At 38.8% G+C, this 22,813-nt stretch overlaps 1 protein-coding gene across 5 annotated transcripts; it reads right to left on the bottom strand.

Moving 5' to 3' along the window:
- Positions 1-2,077: 2,077 nt before the first annotated feature.
- On the bottom strand, positions 2,078-20,955 carry PRMT9 (protein arginine methyltransferase 9). 5 transcript variants are annotated; one of them, XM_061441015.1, is made up of 13 exons: positions 20,803-20,955; positions 20,066-20,269; positions 19,418-19,566; positions 18,047-18,283; positions 17,317-17,484; positions 15,435-15,537; positions 14,160-14,266; positions 10,383-10,575; positions 6,489-6,672; positions 5,003-5,714; positions 3,142-3,295; positions 2,589-2,711; positions 2,078-2,391 (listed from the first exon to the last, which is right to left on the bottom strand). In XM_061441015.1, the coding sequence occupies exons 2-13, from the start codon at positions 20,243-20,245 to the stop codon at positions 2,176-2,178; spliced, it is 2,526 nt and encodes an 841-aa protein (XP_061296999.1). In that variant the 5' UTR covers positions 20,246-20,269; positions 20,803-20,955; the 3' UTR covers positions 2,078-2,175. The 5 variants fall into 5 exon arrangements, with proteins under 5 accessions (XP_061296999.1, XP_061297009.1, XP_061297018.1 ...); XM_061441025.1 differs by having other exon boundaries at positions 20,807-20,911; XM_061441034.1 differs by lacking the exons at positions 20,066-20,269; positions 20,803-20,955 and having other exon boundaries at positions 18,047-18,350; positions 19,418-19,516.
- Between the last annotated feature and the right edge of the window lie 1,858 nt (positions 20,956-22,813).

Raw genomic sequence — 22,813 nt, 5'->3', positions numbered from 1 at the left:
AGTGTAAATAACACAAGAGTGTGCTTTCAGTACTTTAAGGATTGCACTGAAAAGGGAATTCACTGAGCTTCTGAAGAATCAAAATCTCCTGATCTGTGCTTGAGTCCAGGTATCTTTTTATCCATGTAATAGACATGTTCTAAACTGAAGCAGCTTGCAAAGGCTCACAATGCCTGTAGGCTTCCACTTCAGTCACTACTGGAAAATAGCTAATTTCCTGCATGTATACAGGGGATTAGTAGAAGTATCTGAAGGATCAGAGCTGCTGGAAGCCAAGTACCTGTTCAGTAACCAACACACTGAAGCAATTGGTTTAATACCTGAAGTTAGGTGTGTTTGGTGTAAAACTTGGGTATGGTGCAGAGAGGGGACTTTGGTAGGAAAAGAGCTAGTTAAGCATCTTGGTTACTTCTGTCACGGCATTTCTGGAAAGCTACAAAGTTATTTTACTATAGAGCAGTTATTCCATGTGCACACTATTCCTGCTTTTTTCTTTCTAGGAGAAAAGTTATTTTTTTCATTGCAGTAGCTCACAGGAACACACCTTTCCATTAAGGATTGCTACTGAATTTCCAAAATAAACAGAAATCTGTCAGTGACACCCTGTCTTCTGAAAACTACTACAAGTGTATTCCACAGCATGACCCATCAAATTTAAAGTGCATAAGCAAATACTCTATCCTTACATTAATCGTATTTGTTCCTCCATTAAGTCTTAAAGGTTATGCTTGCCTTACTTATTAAACACATGGCTTGAAAACTCAGTAAGGGTCACTTTCAGCCCTTTACTTAATCTCACTTGAGTAAGGATAGAGTATGTCCTCAATTTTTCCTTTAACTCATTTTGCTTAGTGGTTACTGAAAAACATAACTGCTATTTTATGGTATACTTTTTGTCTTCCACCATGAAGTAAAACTGCACTTCATTAAAAATACCCTGTGTCAGACAGTAACTTACATGTTATAGATCATGGTTTTGGTTTTGTGTTTTGGGGGTTTTTTTCTTCTTGTTTTGTTGGTTTTGTGGGGGTGTTTTGTTTTTTTTCTGTGTAGTAAGAGCCTCTTCTACTCTAATTCATTTACATTTTCTTATGCACTGTGCCCTCTGGATAAAGAACAGTATCCAGTTTCTTCAGAAAACTTGACTTGGAAGTCACTACCTCTGTTCGGGGAAAAAAAAAAACAAAAACAAAAACAAACCCCAAAACCAACTAAATTGGAGACCTCTCCTCCATCCTTATAGTAGGGGCTTTATTACAGCAATGTGTCAGGTACAGGCTGGTACAACACAGCTCCAGTCATCCCTGAAGTTCAACTGAAACATCTGACCTGATGAAGAGCACACATGAATCTTGCATGCAATAGGATTCTAGAAAAATGCTTTGTGGATAGCACATTACACAGACTCCTGTACATTAAATAGGCAGCACAGTATAAGGAAACTGGTTACAAAAACCGCTTGCTAAGAGTCTTCCTCATGGCTCCACAGAAGCAGAAACAAACAATGCTGAGGGAGCAGCTTTTGTTAGTCTTCCATTTGGATATAAATTTAATAGAAGGAACTTGTTACCTGCATTATACCAAAATGCAGTGCTATACAAGAAATGCAGGAGTACTGTGGTGACTGATGTTATATTTTATACAACTTTCATATCCAGGCCCCTTTTACTACCAGCAAAGACTCATTCAGAGAATGAAAGAAATGTGTGAGCTTTACCTTCCACTATACAACTTCAGTTATTAAACAGCAACTTTTTACTACTGTCTATGCACAACACTAACTTGCAATACTGCAAGTGGAATGGCATTACAAGGCTGATAACATCTCAGTACACTTAAGTAGGATGCTTTGGTAACCAAGAAATGTAACTACAGTTTGAGAAGCAAGGATTCCATCCTGAACAATCATAGCTATTTATTTCTGGTACAGGCATCTGGTGCTTTTTTTTCTGAATACAGATGATGCAGGAGCAAGCTGTAGTCACTGCAATAGCGAGCATGGTAAGATACCATTGGTAGACTTCAGCTTGCACCATAAGGGTAACGAAGTATCTACTATGAAAGCAACACAAGAACCTTTTTGATCAGAATAAAATTTAATATAAATTAACATCAGTGGTGTTAGGAACACTCAATTTCTGCATAGGTAATTAACCACAAGTTGATTTACATTCTTCACCTTTTAACTGTAATACAAATATTGCTCTTATGGTGTTGAACATCAAGCGTAAGTTCATCTCCAACCTGAACTTGGAGTGGCTCATCGAGAACAACTGCAGCTTGTTTCCAGTGTGAGGACTCATCAGATGTATTCAAGCTATGATCTTCATCAAGATATATGTGGTACCAGAAGGGAATTGCAGTGACTTGGCCAGACTTACAAATCTGTACCTGAAAATATTTAAAGTATTAATTTAATCACTTACCCCTTTTTCAAAGGGGTAAGAAAATAAAGTAGTTCAAACCATTTCAGAGATACTTGGAGCCAAGTAAATCCTGTATTGACATTTTCAGCCAAGGTGAGCAATGAATGAGCAGCTCTGCAGGATAATTACATGCACTTCTAATTTCATATATGAACAACTCACCTTGACCTCTCTGCTGGAGCTGTTTAACAGAGGGTTCATGAGATCGAGCCTTAACAGCTCTGCTGGCTTGCTCAAGGGTACACATGGTAACGTGGAGAGATCCAAATACACACGAACGGGTACCTAAAAGTACAGACTGTAACATTAGGCATCAGCCATTAAAAAGGGCAAAATTTATCAGAATGCAGAAGTTTCTAGGAATTACTATAGTCCCTGTAGGAGACTGCCCAAATGCAAAACACACCCTTTTAATCCCTTTTGAAACATGACTGTTGGGATACAGGGTGGTGAAAGAGATCATAACAGCACAATCACTCTTTCATATTTTTCATACTCAGACAAAGCTTCTCCCATGCCAGTTCTAAACCAAATGTTACCCATCTTAGTTTATCTCAAGGTCCCTGTCTGGTCACAGAGGCCTCTCTTGATAACTTCAACAGTAAAAAAAAAAAGTTTCAGCTCTTCACTTCTCTTGCAGTAGATACCTAAACTAAAAAGATGGACACCTGCAGGCTTTGAAGCTGTGTCTGTAAGACACCCACCAATTTCATACCTTGAACTGGTTGATGAATGGGGCTATGTTAAACCCAAGAGTTGGTTCTGTTCCTTGAACAGCGCTCTCCAGTAACAGAGACTCTGACTGTACGAGCATCCCATACACCAACACATACTGTGGGAAAATCTTCCCTCCATTGTGAAGTAAACACCTGTAAAGTGAGAGATTTCACCTCTAAAGCATGTCAATCAAAAGGAATTAAAACATTAACTACACTTAAGAAAGCACACTCCTCCTTCCTCTGAAGTCAAGTGTTCAGGCATTTCAGTTTGATTCCATTTGACCAGACAGCTATATCATACCAAAGGAAAACATGTCATGTAATGCTAAACTATGGAACTAAGTAATTTGTTCTTAGTGCCCATACTGGAAACAGTGATAGCCCAGTACCTGTAGGGGGCCTACATGAAAGCTGGAGAGGGACTTTCTACAAGATCGTTTAGTGATAGGATACGGGGGAACGGCTTTAAACTGACAAAGGGGAGACTGAGATGAGATTTTAGGAATAATTCTTTCTTGTGAATGTGGTGAGGCACTGGCACAGGTTGCCCAGAGAAGTTGTGGCTGCTCCATCCCTGGCAGTGTTCAAGACCAGGTTGGATGGGGCCTTGAGCAAGCTGGTCTAGTGGAAGGTGACGCTGCCCATGGCAGAGGAATTGGAACTGGATGAGCTTTAAGGTCCCTTCCAACCCAAGCCTTTCTATGGTTCTATGATATTTCAATATAAAGACAGTGAGACTGATTCATAGCAGCAGCATCTAATACTGAAGAACTGGCAGAAATGCCTAATGAAACTGGAAGTCAGGAAGTACATCAGGTTGGGAGGCACTGGTTAAGAAGGCAGCATAGCATAACCATAGGGAAACAAAACCTGCTGGGAATTTAAGTCACCCTTCTGTAAGCATTGAACTAAAATGGACAGCAATACGGGAGATAGCACTTTTTCCTGAGAAAACAGCTGAGCCTTGCTTGGTCTCTTACTGCAGAATATCACACTGCTGAGAGCAGCAACGTGACAGAAGCTTTCAGCACAGTATCAAACACCTCCAGTTCAAAAGATGGTGTTTCAGGTTTTCTTTTCCTACAGCATACCTCTTCATAGGAATCAGAGCTCAGTAATGCACTATTGAATGTATTTTCACACCAACAGATTTGTGTATGACAAAGGTCAGTAGTTTACCATGTGTTCTTACAGAAAAAAAGAAAAAAAAATCAAATAATCCAAAGATTCATCCAAAATTTTGAAAAGATAATGAACATTAATCACCTGGAATACTCTGCCATCACTAAGCAAGAAGACGAGCAGAAAAGATTCCCCAGCACCACAAAAGGGGATAAACCTGTTTCTCATTTACTTCTTTTGCTACTCATTTCCATTACTTCATTCCTCTTGCTCTGCATTCCTTCCCACCCTCCCCTACCACAGCTAGCAACTCTGCTGCTGCTTCCCTGGCTGTTCTAACACCATGTGTTTATATTCTTGCACATTGTTCCTGCACCACTTTGACATGTACAAAAGCTACCTCAGTTATTACTAAGGTGCTGGCTATCCTGGGAACTTCTCTTGGGAATAAGCTTTTCCATTCATATTCTTGCATACACAGTATGAAAGTGAAATCTTGACACTTTTTGTAAAAGATACATGTATGCAATAGTCACACCAGAGACACTCTGGGAAGTTCAATCTCTTCAGAACAAAAGGTTTTCCTGCTCTATAGAACCAACACAGCAGTAATTTCACAGTTAAAATTACTATCTTTAAAAGTTTTCAGATAGCTACTAGATAGTAGGTAATATTAACTAGATAGTAGATAATAGACAGTATTCCTAGTAATACTTCTGTCCATTTATACTCTACCTGGATATTGCAGCCTTTTCCATCACCTCCTGCTGGATTAAACCTGATGTCTCTATAACATCCAAGATAATAATACTCCACAATTTGTCTGATTTGGGTCTCTGTAGCACAGCACTTTCATCGTCCAAGTGGCTGAGCCAAAACTCTAATGTTTCCTTAGGAAAATGGTTAGCTTCTGAAATTACATTAAGTGCTGCCTGATGCTGTTCTTTCTCAACAGAGCTGTAGGCTCTAACTGGTCCAAGTTTGCCAGCTATAATTGGCAGGATGGAGAAGCCTTCAGATACATCTAAAACATACAAAGGATCAGGAGCCACATCTAAAAAGCTCTTGCTTTGATTCTCTCGGAGGTTCATCCCACTGCCATGTCCATCAATGTCCATGGACTGCGATTCCTTACTGGGATTTAATGCTGACAGCACTTTGTCCATGGCAGCTTTAAAGCATTTATGGTACAGTACATTGTTCAGCAGGGCTATTTCTGTGGATTCCAGCACACACACTTGAGCATTGCCATCCTGTTTGCTGGTTGTCTGAAGGCCAGCCAGGGCATCACATAGCTCAGCCTCATTGCCCAAACTCAGTGTGTCATCCCTGTCACTGAAGTCCATCCCACACTCAGAAGACAAAGAAGAAATCTTCTGGATCTTCAAGTAGCAGTCTTGGCAGCACACTTCCATCAGCACTGTATCTCCAGTCTTCACAGAATAATCTTTGCAAAACAGCACAAAGAAGTCGGGTCAGTTACTTCATGGCAAATAGCAGGGATGCAGCCATACAGTGCTTAAACTAACAAAACAAACAAGAGTATTCTCTCATTCTTTTATTAGATGTTACCAGTGTGTATGAAAGAACTTTTCCAGTCTGTAGCCCACAAGCAAAGATCTGCGACTGCGTGTTAAAATTTGCCTTAAACTGTCCCACACTAGGCAAAAATCCATTTATTCTCAAAATAAGCCTTTCCATGACAAACAGGTATTACTTTAAGTGTTCTATCAACAGCAGAGTGAAACAAGAACTGGTAAATAAATTCCTTCTCCTTTAAAATGAAAAATACTAAATATTTACATTTTAATACTTCCTGTATCACAGAATGGCTGGGGTTGGAAGGGCAGGAGCAGTGAGCAATTCCTACCTCACCTCCCTTTCACAAATCACATCTTGTCAAGTAGAGACAGCCAGTAGCCCCGCTTTTTGGGGTTACTCCACAATGCATTTCATTTAGTACAGAAATAAAAACAACTTAATGGAAACCTCTCTCCCAGATCTTAAGCAGGCCCCTTATTTGCTTCACAGCAGAGCCCCACAAATAAGCCCTGATGCAGGGACTATGCATTACAGCCCACAAACTTGATCAGGAACTACCTCACAGCTACTCGCTCTTGAACTTCTCCAAAACCTATTTGCTGCCACTACCTAACCTCTGAGATAACCTATCTCAAAACCAAAATGAAACCAAGTTAGTGTACCACAACAGTGGACATACCAGGGAGGCCCTGCACAGGATAGACTGCCTGCTCCCAGCAAGTTTCCTCAATGGGACTTGTAGATAAAGCATGCTCATCATCTAGCTGTAGCACAAACCACACCACAACAGCATCTAGTATTCCTCCTTCAGTGACTGGCAGGCTGAGCTTCCAGGGCTTTCTAGCTGCAAGGCTTTTCAGCTCCTGACCAAAGTGGAAAGAGAAAGAGTGTCAGAGTTTCTTTCTGTAAACAGAAGAAAGTTTTTTCTTACACTGGGTCATGCAAGTTTCTACACCAATCCATGAGGGCACCTAAGAAAAATGTTGTTAACAAGCCACTACAATACCAATTATCATCATTAGTCAATAGCATAGGAACTCTCTCCCCAAACGCAAGTGCAATTACCCACATGACTAACCCACATCACTCAGCTATTAAAGCAAACATGCCTACATCCAAGAACATATGTATTAAAAAAACACTGAAAACTGCAAGAAAGGCTTTAGCCTGGCAAGGCTTGCCTTATGAGAAGTAATAAAACTAGAGCCAGTCTTTTGGGCTGGATTCAATGTGCCAATGCTTACGCACATGCTTCACTTAAAATCTGTGTTCGGTCAGTTCTAGAAATAATGTAAGAACAAGCACTGAATTCACTCGAACAGAGGTTCAGCAAAATCATTATAAAAACACTAAGTCTGAGGGTATTTGCTATCAGGGCTACAGGCTTTATGTAGAAGCTAAGACATGTACAATTTCACTACTGGGAAGAGCCATGATCTTCCCCAATGGGATCAGGTTATCAATTCTCCAGTACTCCTAAAAAAGTTTAGGATACGTAATAGGAATTATGTCTTCTTCCAGGTAAAATTTATTCTCCTCAGTAATTGCCTTCTGCTACCACCATGAACCACACGAAAGTCCCAGATTTAATGTCTCAGATGGTTCTGGCATAAACTAATTAATAGGAGGTCAAGCACGAGGGACCAAAGATTCTCTGAGTCACAACCTTCTGCTTCGTAACAGCCTTTCCTAAACATTCATCAGCTTTCTGATCTGCTTATGTCCTCTCTAAGTTTCAATCCTAAAATACACAGGACAAAAGAGAAGTTCCAATCTAAGAACATGAGTAGCTCTCATATGATGCAGTTTTTACCTCCCCCGCCCATTCACATTCTGTGTTCTCCAAGAGTTGGGCTACCACTCTTCTCACAACTGAGAAATAGCTGAACAATGCACGTGTTAAAATTACAGAATACTAATAAAGTTCATAGCAAGATCTCACTGTTCTTCAATAAAAGTGCTTTCCTTCTGTCATTTTTTCCTGTACATCTTCATCTGGAGAGGCAGAACAGTAAGCTGAAGCTTTACTGGTAGTAAGCCTCTTGAAGCAAGAGAGCATGAGCACAAACATGCACCTGTTTCTCAGTTTCTGGGAAGTTATAGCTGTTTAGAAGTGTATTTGATATTAAAAAATACTCTTCTTGATTATTCCTCAAAAGCAGTAGGCCCAAGGTTCTCATCCACCGGTCCTAGTAACTGTAGTGCTATATCCCTACCCTATTAAGTCATACAAAAGACTTAAAAAAACCCACTTGAGTGCAGTTACTTCAGCTTTCCTCCTCTATACCATGCTGCTTATCCCATTTTGATTCTTCACATTGTCCACTACATAAAAGTTTTTCTATTACTTATGACAATTAGAGACTGAAACAGCTCTAGCACATCATGATGCCAATTTGTTGGGGGTAGTTAAAGAGACAGCAAAAGAAAATAAAGCTATGATGCAGGAACAGGCAGTAAAAACCCCATAATGATGCTATGCCACATATGCCTTCTGAATGAGAAAAAGATAGTTTGTATTAAAAAAAAAATTTAAAAAAATGAATGGTACTACAAACAGAAGGAAAAGTTACAGGAAAAAAAGCAATTATCAAATTTCCTATGTCTTGAACCACAGTTTCTCAAATACTCCATACAGTAACTTCTCATGAAAATTAGAAACAGCCAGTATCTGTAATTGTTGGCAAGAGCACAGTTTCTTTAGGGCCTGAAAGTGAGACTGAGCTTTAATTACCAGCTGCTGAGGTAAACACTCACTTGCACTCCCAGTGGCACTGATCTGCTGCCAGCAAACACTTACACAGGTAGTACCTAGCTGGGTGTGAGTGTCTGTAATTACAGCCACATCTCATTCCCCTGCCTGAGAGAAACCGAGTTGCTGCTGCTAATAATAGCACTAATAAAGTACTCAGCATAACTCACGATGCCTTTTGAATTTCAACTTATTGTTTCTCTGATCTGTATTAATGTCCTTGAAACCTCCAACAACTCGGTTTGAGAGATACCATTGTACTGTATTTTAAGTTTTGTTTTCAGTTTTGTTAATTTAGGTCTGGATAGTTAGTACAAGCAGAGTAAATGCTACATCCCTCTAATTCTTTGAAATACAAGGTTAGAAAAAGGGTATTTGAAACTACCTTCCTAGTGCTAAGTGATTTCTGATCTCAATTTCAATCTTTAGTAGGTAATTCTATTACTGTTTGTAAATATAGCAGCTTGTTGGGATTCTTTTTATTATTATTGTTCTAATAACAGCACAGACAAATTTTCTATTTTTTATGTGCACCAACTGAAAACCCAGGTGTAGCCATGACAAAACTAAAAAGATCAAACAAACATCCCCAGGCTGAAAGTAACTTACCTGTGTTTCAAACTGCCATATTTGCTCAGGGACAAAGTCACAAGAAACAGTAACCAGTAACTCTAAATAAATTAACTGCATTTCTTCCCTTTACTGGTATCTTGCAACTTCATGACAGGAACACTCCATAAGTCTTAACTGAAACTTCAAAGGAGCATTTCTGAAAGATGGTCTGAAAAGTAACACCGCTCTTTACTCCTTAAAATTACCTTTAGTTGTCTGCCAGCCTGCAGATGCTTAAGAGTAGGCATCTCATAACAGTAATAGTGTCTTATTGATGCTAGAAGCAGAAGCAACATTAGGTCACAGAGAGATTGCTCCCAGTAGTGTACTGAAGAGCCTTGTCTTATTTCATTTTTAATCTCAGGATGTCAGACAAGCCAACTAGGAAAAGCTATTGATTCAGAAAGACTGCAATTCCTGGCCAAGCAGAAGCCAAGAATAATTTCATTTATATAAAAGAATCTATTTTAAGCTCTGTCTCAATGCTAACTCCTCACCACAGGTCAATAAGAAAGAAACACACCACAGATCAATGTATCATATTTTTGGCATGCTCAGCTGAAAGTGGCTGAGGTACCTGCCTTACAGTTCAGGCCTATTCAGTACACCCATACAAACGTATTTTGTGCAAAATACACAAAGTAATGACACCATATTTTAAAACGCCGTATTACAGAAATACTGTAAGATATCAAAGGAGCTGAAGGGTAGAATCAAGCTGGCTGAAGAGGGTAATTTTTTCATCTCCCCTCTCTTGTACATTTATCCATCTACACTTGCAAACATTTTTAAGTCAGATGTAAACGACATCCTTACTTTTGTCTTCAAGAGCTTATTGAATACTCTAGAGGAATAAATTAAGTCAGCTTCACAACTGCATAAAGCATTAACGATGGGTCTATTGCATCCTTCCTTCCCCTCTCTGTAGCAAGGCTGGCAGTTGTTTGATGCTAGGGTGAGCTAGTTTAGGGAACTAAACTATGACGAACAAATAAAAAAACTCCACCTTCAAAACCTCAGGGACTGTCATTTGGTGATTCACATCACCACAGGACCAGACAAATACCAAAATCAGCAGAGGATTTCACTGCAGATCTGCCAACTTTGCACTTGCAAACTGTTCTGAAACTGAACCCAGAAACCACATAACATATGGGGCTGTCATTATTCATAGATTACTTATAAAGGACGCATAAAAAGAATCATTACCTGCAGATTGTTGAAATCCACTGTCATTACCTGGCAGGGCTCTGTCAGAGGTATGTAGCCTCCAGGAATACGACTGAGCTTCTCAGTGGTGTAAGGTTCAACAGTCTCCTCTGAACCAGCAGAACCATATGTTGGACTAAAGAACTGCACTGAATTTGACAAGTGCACACCAGCAATTTCTTGCATCCCCACTCTGGGAGTAAAAAGGAAAAAAAGAAGAAATTTAACTTCAAATAATTTGGAAAACAAAGTAATAAAAATCTTTCCAGGCTTCGTAAGTATTTCTAAACGCAGAGTGTAAGAATAGAAGAGATAATACAAGATAATAAAACAATTCTGTGGGTTTTTTATTATGTTCAGAGAAGCTCTAAAGCACAGAAAACGCACAACACTTTCAAGAATCAGAACTGAATGCTGTCACTAAGAACTGAAAAAAAAGCGCTGTGTGTCCTTTGTCAAAGGTCACAGACTTTCTTTCCCTTAAGTACAACTCACTGGATCTTCACAGAGAACGAGAGAAAATATACACTGTGATAATAAGAACAAATAAGGCTTTTCTTCTGCTGCTGCATTAGAAAGGTAACAAGGGTGCTTCTTTCAGAAGAGCAGAATAGTAGGAACAAAGATAGATATACAATAGGAAAATGCATTTTTGGAGTCTCTGACTTTCATTTTGCAGTACTTTTATATACTTTTCATACGCAATCTATGCAGAGTAAGGTATTTCTCATAGTTACAGAGCTGCAAACAAAGTCCCAGCACAGATTTCTAGGCAAAAGGCTTTGACAACTCAGAATACATGCATCCTCTCTTCTAAGGCAGAAGATCAGTTATGTTTCTAGAAACAGCCAAAAAACTTCAAAGAATGCTGTAACTGCTTTAAACCAATTACATACACTGCCAATCTCTTAGGTCTGAGGACTTAAGGTATATTCTTATTTTCAAAGTATGGGTTAGGAAGTTAAACAAGTCTTGCACAAGCCACACTTTAGATCATCCTGAAAAAGTGTATCTGCCTGTGAAGGACTTCACGCTTCCCATTTCAATGACAGCTATCAAGCACATCTGCACTCTTACAGTGAAATCTATCACTCAGCAGTTGAAATAACAACTAGTTAAAATTCGATTTCTAGAGCTACTTTAAATTCTGAATTCCTTTCACAGGAACCTTCCCTCACTGCAAAAGCTCTCCCTGCAGCTAAGTATGATCAGGCAGGCTCTCTGATAATGTTCTCAGGTATGGTCATCTTGAAGCTCCCAATTGCAGAATCAAGTAAATTGCCCCTTATCATATCCTGGATTCTTAGGCAAATATATTCTGTCAATTATGCATAGAGATAAAACACAAAAATAAATCAGGTTCCATCTTTGGAGCCAATTCCCTAGCTATTAAAGCATATATGGCATATAGAAAGCATGAAGTAGCAAGTACTTCACAACATACTAAGAAATACAGTAATGAGAATCTTCTCACCTGCTCAGTGAAGTAACTTAGATATTCTAACAACAAGGATGAGACTTTTCTCCTTCATTTGAGAATCCATGTATTATTTTAAAAGAAATACAACCAAACAGAACAGCTGCTGCCCAAGAACTATATTATGGAAAAGGTCAGCAGATTATTGTATTTTTATGAACTCTCCTGGCTTCAATATATAGCACAAAAGTAGAACCATTTCATTGCCCATCTCTCCAGGACCTTATCGACTAAAAATTAAACATTAAAAAAACCTGAAACCTGTAATTCTCACAGTGACTTGAATTAGTAAATTAACCCATATTCTGGCATTTTTGTTCAAAATGACCAAATGTAGACGCGCTACCGTAGCACACCTATGATCTCCTAGAACATTGCTCTACTGTTGCATATGACTCCCAAAAGATACCTATTTCCAACTTGAAAACCAATATGTAGTATACTCTGGTATCTTAAAACTTCAGTGGAAGTCTAAACTTATCCTTACTAGAACTCAGATCTTCTCACAAGTTTGTCAGTTAATTTATTCTTCTGAAAGTAAACACATTTCACATGGATGTGAAACAACTGCCTCAAAGAGGGAGCAATGACTTCAGGAGATTAAGGAAAATTCAGGATGATTTCAGGAAAATTACAGCTAACCCTAAAATAAAATGAAGTAAAAAATTATACAACACCACAACGGAGTTGGGCCCTACAGTCATTCTTGGAGACGCAAGCAATGAGTATAAGCAGCACCAGCTGTAGTAAAGAAACATTACAGTTATCCCTAAATCATCAGGTAATGAAGCCACAGCAAGGGGCAAACCAGCACAAAACTTACTGTAAAGCTGGCACACAGAATTCCAAGAAAATTGGTGTGGCTTATCTAGAATTTCACTATACCCTAGGATTAAAAAAAAAAAAAAAAAAAGGCAGAGCACAGGAAATGCAGGATAACTTTAAATTACTAAAGCAAAGGGACAGATGAACAGATCAGCCACAGATAGATGATACGCAAGATTATCAACAACTGGAGTGAAACGGGATTCCCTCCCTCAGTAAGGTGAATCAGTGTTTCACTAGGCATCCTGCTCAAACAAGAAACCAACACCCAAATTCCAAAGTTTTGCTGCAGATCATGAACACACTTGAGGAAGTGTGGAGACATGCACATTTGAGTAATTCAGAGATCTGTATAGCATAAATCTGAGAATAGGCACGTGTTTTCCATAAAGCTTAATAGCACTTATTAAAATAAACTTAAGGCAAGCATTCTTACTGGAGCAAAAAAGGGATCTCAAAACTATAAAGGCAGAAAAACTAAGTGACATTTTTCTTCCTATAGTATATAATTAACTTGTGTCAATCATTTCAGTCCTACCAGCCACCTGACCTTAAGCTATACTGTTAGAACAGATTGTTAATTCAACAATCCAAACTTTACAGTACATTAATTCTCATTCTGAAAAGTCATGCCATGTTTTAAGGCAAAATCCTATCTTTCAATTGATGAATAATTAACTTCTAAAAGGAGGTTCTTCTATGCTCATCGACTATGGGAACTTCAGTCTTTCTGTCTATTGTCCAGGTCTACTGCATTAGAAATAGCACTGATGCAGCCTGGCTATTTTCCATTCAGTACACTGAAGCTCTTGCAAAAGTTACCGTTTTCTTTGATCTCCGATAAATCCTGAACAAAATACATCAAGTCCTAGCCTCTCAGGCAGAGACTGCCTCCATGCAGTGATACTGTGCTAGAAGATGAGAATAAAAATTACTATCAAAATAACTGATACACAGTCAGAACAGGCCCAGCAAAGAAACCCTGCTGTATGCTAGCTGAGAATTAGGCAAGGCACACATTCAGAAAGATAATCCTAGGTGGGGTTAACACTTCAGATTTACAAAATCCTATTCTCATCTTCTGAAAGGGTTACATCCAGCAGCAAGGTACAGAGCAGATCATAAAGAAAGTAAAATGAGGATAAAGGCCAAGTGATAATCCAAGAAACTCCAACACAGAAACTGAGAAGTAATTTTACTTTTAAAGAATTAGATGTCTTTAGTATATGTTAACAGCATGTGTGCCAGCATAACTGAAAATCAAGTATTTCTGATGAAGTATCCAGAAAGTCTGAACCACAAGGGGGCTAGGATGAGGGAAGGACTGTGAGAACAGGAATCTTTTTAGTGAAACAGATAATCAGCCAGTCAAACAATAAGGAGAACAATACACAAAGAATCCTCAATAGAAACCACTGGTCTTTCTTCCCAAGTAACAAATATGGGTTCAAACTGTGCTGGACTTTAAAATGTACCTGTGATGTCTACGTATCTCTTTGCATTCTACTGCCATCCCAAATATTGTAGCACTTGCAGGAATAACTCTGCCGTAGTCTCCAGTACTGAAATCTTGATTTTTAGGCTGTGAAACACAAGCAACAGCATGCAATGAGACAGATCAATTTCTACCATTACTGCAAAGCCTAGGTTAATTAATTAATTAAAAATCATTAATGAGCCATTCAAGATTACAGTTAAAACATCAGAAAGTTATTGGTGACTAGTAAAGTTTCTGGTCTTTGTCATTCCAGCTGAGCATTTAAGGAGTTTCTTAAATACAGTGTTTCAATATATCTATGCATCAGATACTTTTCAGTCTCCACTTCCTCTGTGTAATTCTAGAAGTTCTTTTTAATTAGTATCCTGCTAGAATACATTGAAACATTTGAGGACCTTTCCTTAAAGCATCATGCCTACACTTAACGCTAGAGGTCATCAGTTGCAGTTCAAGAGAACACAAAAGGTTTCTGGCAGATAAGACTTTTAAAAATTAGTTGGAATCAAGGCAACATCAAAACAAAAGGTAAGTCCTTCTATTTCATAAGTCCTAACAGAGGTTAACTCTTACAACAATTACTGTCATATTACTTTGCTTAACATATGCTAGATAAAATGCCAAACACAATGTCAAATCCAAGACCCAGCAGAATTGTTCAGTCTTTCAAAAAAAGTTCAAAGCCAGCAAAAATAAAGAGCATAAATATATGGCATATTTAGCATATTATAACTGACTGTTCCCTAGTGTTAAGAGAATAATTCTGCTGTAATGTATAATTCTGCTTAGACCGACAACTTTTGGTTACTAGTTGATATCTCAAAATGACCAGGTTGTAATCATGATTTCAGGAGAACAGCGCCTTTAAAATACATACAAACCACTTTGGTGTTATTTACTAGTGGGAGGATGGCGAAGATGGGGGCTGATGGGGAAGGAATGAACAGTGATCAGGAGTGACACATCTCTGTATGATGGAAGGTTTTACTAGGGAACATGCACTGCAACTACCCGCCTGCCCAGAACACAAGCTCACGGAAGTAAAACGTATGCAGTTGCCTCACTGCCTTTCACCAAAATCAAATTTCACTGAACAAACCCAGACCACCCATTTTTAAAATACCAATATGCATAAAATATTTACAAGACAGTTGTTCCTCGTTCATGTATTTCTGTGAATGGCACATGCACACACACTAATATCTACCACACAAAACAGGAATCCTATTTACATGTATATACCCACATCACCCACCTTTGGTTGTAAAAGCAAATGTTCCCAAGCATGTATCAAGCTCTCCACAATTCCTTCTCCAAATAAACCAGCATCAACTGTTTCTGTGACAACCAAGGAAACTCTAGATAAGAAAAAGAGCACCATAAAATACACTGTGTAACACACATTCCTATCAACAGCTATTCTTTTAAAGAAAAAAAAAAAACCTACCACATCAACGTGAACTCAGAGCAAAACTTCTATCAGTGTTCTGAAGTTTCAATACAGATAGGCAACTTAATTCTTCCAACAAACGACATGTTTTCATTTGTTAGAAGTTATTCAAGATGCAGATACAAGAGAATAAATACTGTGCAAGAGTTTATCATAAGGCTTCTTGTTCAACATTTCTAAATAAATCATGTGGGAAGAATCTAGCCAAAACAGGAAGATGTTGCAGCCTGGGCACACAGCCAGGGATACTGCAGAACACATACTTTGTCTGCATCTTGTGCAAGAATATACATCCAAGCATCCATGTTAAAAAAGAATTTAAAAAAACCCAAACACAAAACTGTAATTAAATCACAAATTATTATACAGACTACCAGACACCACTGTCCTATACCCTTTGGATTTAAATTAAAACACATGTAGCATGGCAGGACATTTCCTGAACAATTTACTCCTGACAGGTGAAATCCCATAACTCATCATATACACTATGAGATCAGTTGCTGTACCTCAGCTGACATAATTAAGACAAGGCTTGACTACCACACTAAACCAATGGAGCTTCATCATATCAGATTATGAGCTTGCATCGTCACCAGACACTGTTAGTAATTAGAAATAAAATTGATTGTTTCCTTCCCACATTTAATCTGCATACCTCATGGTGGTAAGCTGAAATGATAAACCAGTCTTCACATGTACCAAACCAAACCAAAAACCCCTCAGATCTCTACCTGCTAGAAATTTACAGATCCTCTTGAAGAACTCCTGCTGAATTGGACAGTGAGCAAGGAGGAGCGGGGTAGCATAGAAAGCCTGGATCATGCATGCTGACAGCTGTTATACTGATCAAATTCTAATTTGCCAAGAGCAATTCCAAGCTGCTCATTTGACCCAGTATGCTTTACTGTGCTTTAGAAGACACTATTCAACATTGGAAAATCAGCTACTTAATTTTCCAAAGCACATTAATATCTGCTATGCAGACAGGTGCACAGATGTGTATATAGAAACACAAACCTATTCTCACAGGACAAACTGCAATGCAGTAGGGTGCTGACATTCACAGTTTGAGTCAGCCCAGCCATGACCAGCCTTCCAGATGCAAACTACACACATCATGCGGCACTTCCTTGCCTCCAAAGTAGCACTCTCCTTATGGGATACTGGAAAGGGGAGGTTTTCCCTCAATGCCTGATCAGAAGAGGCAAACAATCTGCAACTTCAGATCTCCCTCACAGAAGTTGACATGGAGTTGCAGGATGCAGAATGCCCCAGAAACAGTCTTACTTTGCAGGCTGTTACATAACTCCACCCTATTCATGGGCTGCAGAAGTAAGACAAAGTTGTTAAGTATAAAAGTGTTAAAATTATTTTTAGAATGTATTAATCCAATTTTTCTCTTCCTATTGCTGCAACATAATTGCAAATGCATTTGCCCCAAAGCTTCCAACATCACAGAATTTAAATCCTTAATTTATGACACTGTTGATCTACCACAGAAATTAGTATGATCTAAAGAACATGTTACCATTTCTACACTGCTCTATAAAAACATAAAACATACAGAGAAGCTTTTCACATTACGGGCAATAGGCAAAGTTATTTCTTGTTTAGGTCACGGGGTATTTTCTATCTTCTTGAAATCAAGAGCAAATAAAAATCACAACAGTGAGTTACAATGTACCTTTCAGGTATGTGCTTTGGAATTTCTATATCGAGTGACTTCAAATGCAGAAGTTTAATCTTTCTTTCCATGTTATTTGCTGCCACCACATCACAGGCTAGTTCATACATTGTCTTTGACAACTCACAGGCATAGACAAGGGATGCTCCTGCCTTTTTTGCAAACATACTGAAAAAAACAAGAATCCAGGCTTTTACTTAAAATGCTTCAAACTGGAGGGGAAAGCATGACAATATACTGAATTTTGTTAAGTCCTATTTGTGCATCTGCTTCAGATTCTAAGAAAACAGTTCAAGTTTATAGATCACCATTAAGTGAACTAGTATCTCTTGTGTGATTATTGATACCACACAAATGAATACCTTCTTGATATGCTATCATAAAAAAAAATAAATTGAGGTAGCATAATGATACTCCCCCAGCTATGCTCAATTCACTCTTTATACTAGACTCAATACTTAAAGACAGGACATATGACATTACAACTGCAAAACCAACACCAGTAATTAAATTTATACAGCAGCTATTGCCAAAAAAGCTTCTGCAACAATTTTAAAATAGGGGTTCAAAAAATTCTGCTAGACACTAACATCCAGACTGACATCTGAAAGCTTTAAGTTTTGTCTCAATAAAAGGCATGAAAGTATTTTTTCCCCACTAGCAACGAGATTTTGAGAGACAACAAATATGCTTCTATTAAGTTCATGTTAAATACGCATTTCTGACGCACCTCAAAATACCTGTTCCTGTTCCAACATCAAGGACAGATTTGCACCCTGAGTGGACAGCATTCTCAATTGCTTTTAGGTAAGTAAGGTTCCTCCTGGTATCATTGAGCATGATGAAGTGCCAGCGCTCTACAAGCCAGTTTGCAACACGGTAAAAATTCTCCTTTGCATCAGCAAAGTCTGGGTTAAGCTTCACTGCTTTATGAAAATATCCAGCTGCTTCATCTCGAAAGCCCATTCTAATAGTCAAAATGACAAATAGAAAGTATGCATTCAACTGCTACATATTTGTAAATATCTGTGGGTCTGTAAAGAGGTCTTACAACAGTTAAAAGACAATGGAAATATTTTGCTTTAGTTAGAAAGATTATCTTTAGAAACACTGATACTAACTTTTGACAAAGAATGAATTACAGCTCTACATCAAATCACTTTAAAATGCAAAGGTAGTCCAAAAATACCATTGTGCACCAGCCTTAATCTACATCCTTTGACAAACTAGAACAGGTTTTACAAGAATTTACTGCAACAATAGGACATCAGCAAGTTGCAATCCAGTCTCACAGATTTTCAAGTCAAGAGAACGCTACAAACCCCAAAACTACTTTACTCTATTTAACTGGATATACTTCAAAGCAAGCAAATTCTGACTTGTCAGTGCTTGCACTAAGTAGCAATTTTTAAGACTGAATTGTGAACCTGAAGCAAGTTTTTATACTACTTATAGGATAGTCTCAAATCAGGCAGCACTGAAAAAACAAACACACAAAAAAAATCTATAAAATGCAAGAAACATGTATGTTTTAGTACAATGCTGAGAGAATTGTTCCTTAAAACAAAGTAATCACAAAAAGAAAACCTAATTAAAACTATGTGGATCCATAACCTATGATTTCAATCTTAAATTCCAACCTCAGAAGATTTTGGAACCCTGAGCAACAACAAATCACCATGCTTTGGACTGCTCAGAGAAAGCAGGAAAAGAATGCTTTACATTAATAAATAAAAGCATAAGCTCCAAACATTTAAGAACAGCCTACACAGGATATACACGACCAGCTTGTTCACTTCAAAGGTCTGTTATATGTGACCTCAGGAAGAACCATCATTAAAAAACAGTATTAAGAAGCAGCAGTGCTGAGGAATCTAACAGGAAAGAAAGATTTTTTTTTTTCCATTTATGCTCTATGACATGTATTTTAACACTGGCTACTCTTTTAAGCTGACAGTTTTGAAGTCCAACAGTACACACTACACAGCATATGCCTGCATTTCCTTTTAAATGCTTTTTATCTGCTCTGCTAAATTGGGCCTTGTTAACATGCAATATTAAGTATGAACCTTACAAAAACTGCATACACATTACTACGAACCTGAAAAGATGTTCTCCCATACTATTACATATCACTTCATCATCTGGGTACAGTTCAAGTGCTTGCTCATAACAGTTAAACAGATCTTGAATCCGTGCCAGAGAATCTAGCTCTTCCGCCCATTTGAAGAGAGTAAACTGAAATGTTTCCTAGAAAATAAAACACATACCACTGAGGTGCTGGTAGTTACCAGAAATAGGGAACCAAGCCCTGAAAACATCTAGAGGTATCCTGACATGCACCTCAACACTCTCATTTCCCTAAGCAGCAGCATACAATTGTTTGCTATCACCCCAAATTATCTGGCTCACTTGAAGAAGCAGAAATAAGCTCTCAAGTATCACCACCCAGCAGCACATATATACTAAGAGCCTACAGACTATACTACAAGCCAATACTAATAAGGCCTTATTTTTATTAAACATAGTTGACACACACAGACTAAAACTGTATCGCTTCTCTTCCCACATGCATACAAAGCCTATTAAACAAGTTATTGACTATATTTTTAATGCCTTCTGCTTCTATTTTGAAGACTAAACAGGAGAATCAGTTACATACAACAAATCACAAACACAAAAGGTGTCCGAAAGCCTCAAAAGGAATACAGTAAATAAAAGTGTTTAAAGCAATTCAAAGTGCACTTACTTTTACACTAGTTTTTAACTCAGGAGCTAGATTTAGTACCAGGAGATAGTGAGCATATGCAGTCCCAAAATCCTGGTCCTCCAAGCAATGCTGAGCACTCTGCAAAGACCTGGAAACCAGCTCCTGCCTGCCAGCTTCCTGACCACCTCTGTGAATTTTAGAGTTAGAGTTGGGCATCATGAAAGCTGCAAATACTCGCTCTTCCTAAATAAAATAAAATAAAAGAGTTGTGTATCCTGTAGGCCAAAAAGGTTGCACACATTTTAATTTTTACTGACATTAGTAAAGGCATCCTCCCTCTAGACCAAGTACTAAGCATTCAAAACCATGGTAATCTCTATGCCACTGACAATTCCATCAGCTTCAAAATGAGCATCCACCATTCAAAAGTCAAGCACACATCATGTTTATGTTAGGCCAGGGTAATCTGGGCAAGCTTATGCTTCTTCACTTCTTAAAATTAAATTGTATAATACGTATTTTAGCACATCTCTGACCAAATACTGGACAAACACCAGAAGTACATGCACTCATCATGCACATAGTTTTATGATCGACCACAAAATCTGCAGGTCAAAACTCCACTTCAACAGTACCTTCATAAATCAAAGCCTCCCAGAGAAAGAGCTGACGATCTCACAGTTTATTTCACACAAGGCAACATGACTACTTTTCCCCTTAACAAAACATGAAAGCGCTATGAGAATAGGCACATTTTTACAACTTTTAAGGCTTACTTACGTAGGAGTGCCTAACACCGCCTTTCAGGTTTTCAGATGTATCCTAAAGCTGAAGACTGAGCACGTCTTCAGCTGTTACATGGAGGAAGACTGCAAGAAACACAGCACCATCACAACTAGGCTTTTTATTTTCCTTAAAACAAACAAACAAACATCGGCCACGTCTCAAGCAAGCACCAGCAACATACTCAAGGGCATACAAAACCAGGAAGTGCCTCGCAAATTCGCCTGCCCCACGGATTTAGGGGCCCCGGGAAAGCGAGAACGAGGGGAGCCGCGGGAAAGTCTGCCAGGCCGCGCTACCTCCAGACACCGCCCCACTCGCAGGACGAGCCCCAGGGCCCTGCCACGGCGCAGGGAAAACAGCAGTGTAGGGTGGGAGTCTTCCCGTGCGGCCAGACCGGGGCGCCGAGCTCTCCCAGGGCCATCACCTGCTCGGCACGGAACCGGACTCCCGAACGCACCAGCCACACACTCCGCGCTGCCGCCGCCATTTTAGAGTCGTGCAGAGGTCATCGCGCATGCGCACGGCGGATACAGCAGTTGGCAGGCGACCACTGAGGGGAGTGCCCGCCGCCCGGTCAGTACCCCATAGATTTCGATGTGGTTACAGATAGGGAACAAGATTCCCCGGATTTAGCTTAACTTTGCTGCCCAGCTAAAGGGCGATAGTGTGTGTGTGGGGGGAAAATTAGCACCTGTGGGATATGGAGAGGGAGAAAAAACCGAAACATATAGGCAGTTATCATCTGTGAGTGACAGTGAGCTGGAGTGTATCAAACACTGTAAGGAGCCACTATTTCCAATACCATGATTCTGCAAACTTGTTCAACTGTATTTTTTTTTTGGTTAAAAGAAATGCCAGATGGATAGCATAAATGCTTTATAGTGTCTATTTTCAACCATAAATGAAGTAGTACTGTGTGCTAATTTGACCCATTTGTGGGAGAAGATTGCTAAAAAGTGAGTTCAAAACCCTTGGAATTTGCAAGAGTATTTGTTATTCTCATACACCTGTTTAATAGAATGCTTCACATGAAAAAGAAAAAACACCAAAAACCAAACAAACCCTAAAAAACAGTCACAGAAATCTAAAGTTTGTCACACTGAAAAAGCATACAGCTGCATACCATAGTAATTTGTTGGGTAAAACTTTGAAGTAAAGGAGCACCAAAAAGGAATGACTATTTTACCTGATAATCTACATGATTGTCAAATTGATTTACAGTAGAATAAATAAATAATGTTGGTCTGCATCATAGGTGGTCAGAGATTAGTCTGTTTCTATTTGCACCCTTGATGTGGGAGAGCAGGAAGAACATGCAGCTTAGCAGTACCTCACATGAACATAAGACCCTAACATCAAGCAAGCCAAGTCACACACAAGATGGGAGTTAGAAGCAAACTCAATAAACCTTCTACAAACCTATGACAGGGCTTTTATCCTCACGGAGGTAAAAGTGCTTAGACAAGAGAAGAAACTACAATACCTTGGGATAGATGCTGTTGCTAATGATGTTGCCAGCAACTCAACACAGCTGCTTGCTACAAATGGTGGGAGCCGGTATTAATGCTCTGTAAAAAAATGTCAATAAAACTAAATTTACTAATTTCTAACCCATCTTTCTACAACATACAATCAGCCATGGATCAGAATAGTATTTTCTGAAAATCAGGATGTTGAGGTGACCAGACAAGAACGTAAAGAGGCAAAACACGTGCTATGCTGGTGCATGCCTATTGTATAAAATGACATGAAGAGTCATTTTACATTTTCTGAAACCATGCCTGCAATGAATGTTGAGGGAAAAGCAAAGATAAATAGATGATACATGCACAGACTGTTGCCAGAGCTTCACACAGTCAACCTTTGCCATAGTCTACAAAAGAGGCTACAAGGAGGCTGTACAATCTGATGACCTTGAGCAAGGAAAGGCAGAAAAGATCATTTTCTGAACTGCTGATATAAAAAAACACCTCTAGCCTTAATTAGCGAAGAAAGTACAAC

Source organism: Pezoporus flaviventris, unplaced genomic scaffold (assembly GCF_033815535.1).
Source record: "Pezoporus flaviventris isolate CSIRO_AGI_PZ_B2104156 unplaced genomic scaffold, CSIRO_AGI_Pfla_v1 ptg000002l, whole genome shotgun sequence".
NCBI lineage: Eukaryota > Metazoa > Chordata > Aves > Psittaciformes > Psittacidae > Pezoporus > Pezoporus flaviventris.
Note: the sequence above shows the minus strand (reverse complement) of the source record. Positions and strands in the feature narration are given on the sequence as shown.

Bases quoted from the DNA above. Each gene is read 5' to 3' on its own strand.
- PRMT9 (XM_061441015.1), bottom strand. From the start codon at position 20,245: ATGATGCCCAACTCTAACTCTAAAATTCACAGAGGTGGTCAGGAAGCT. The intron at 18,284-19,417 runs GTTCGTAGTAAT...TTTGACTATTAG, and splicing joins ATGGGAGAACATCTTTTCAG to AATGGGCTTTCGAGATGAAG. The intron at 15,538-17,316 runs GTACATTGTAAC...TTTCTTATCTAG, and splicing joins CCAAAGCACATACCTGAAAG to AGTTTCCTTGGTTGTCACAG.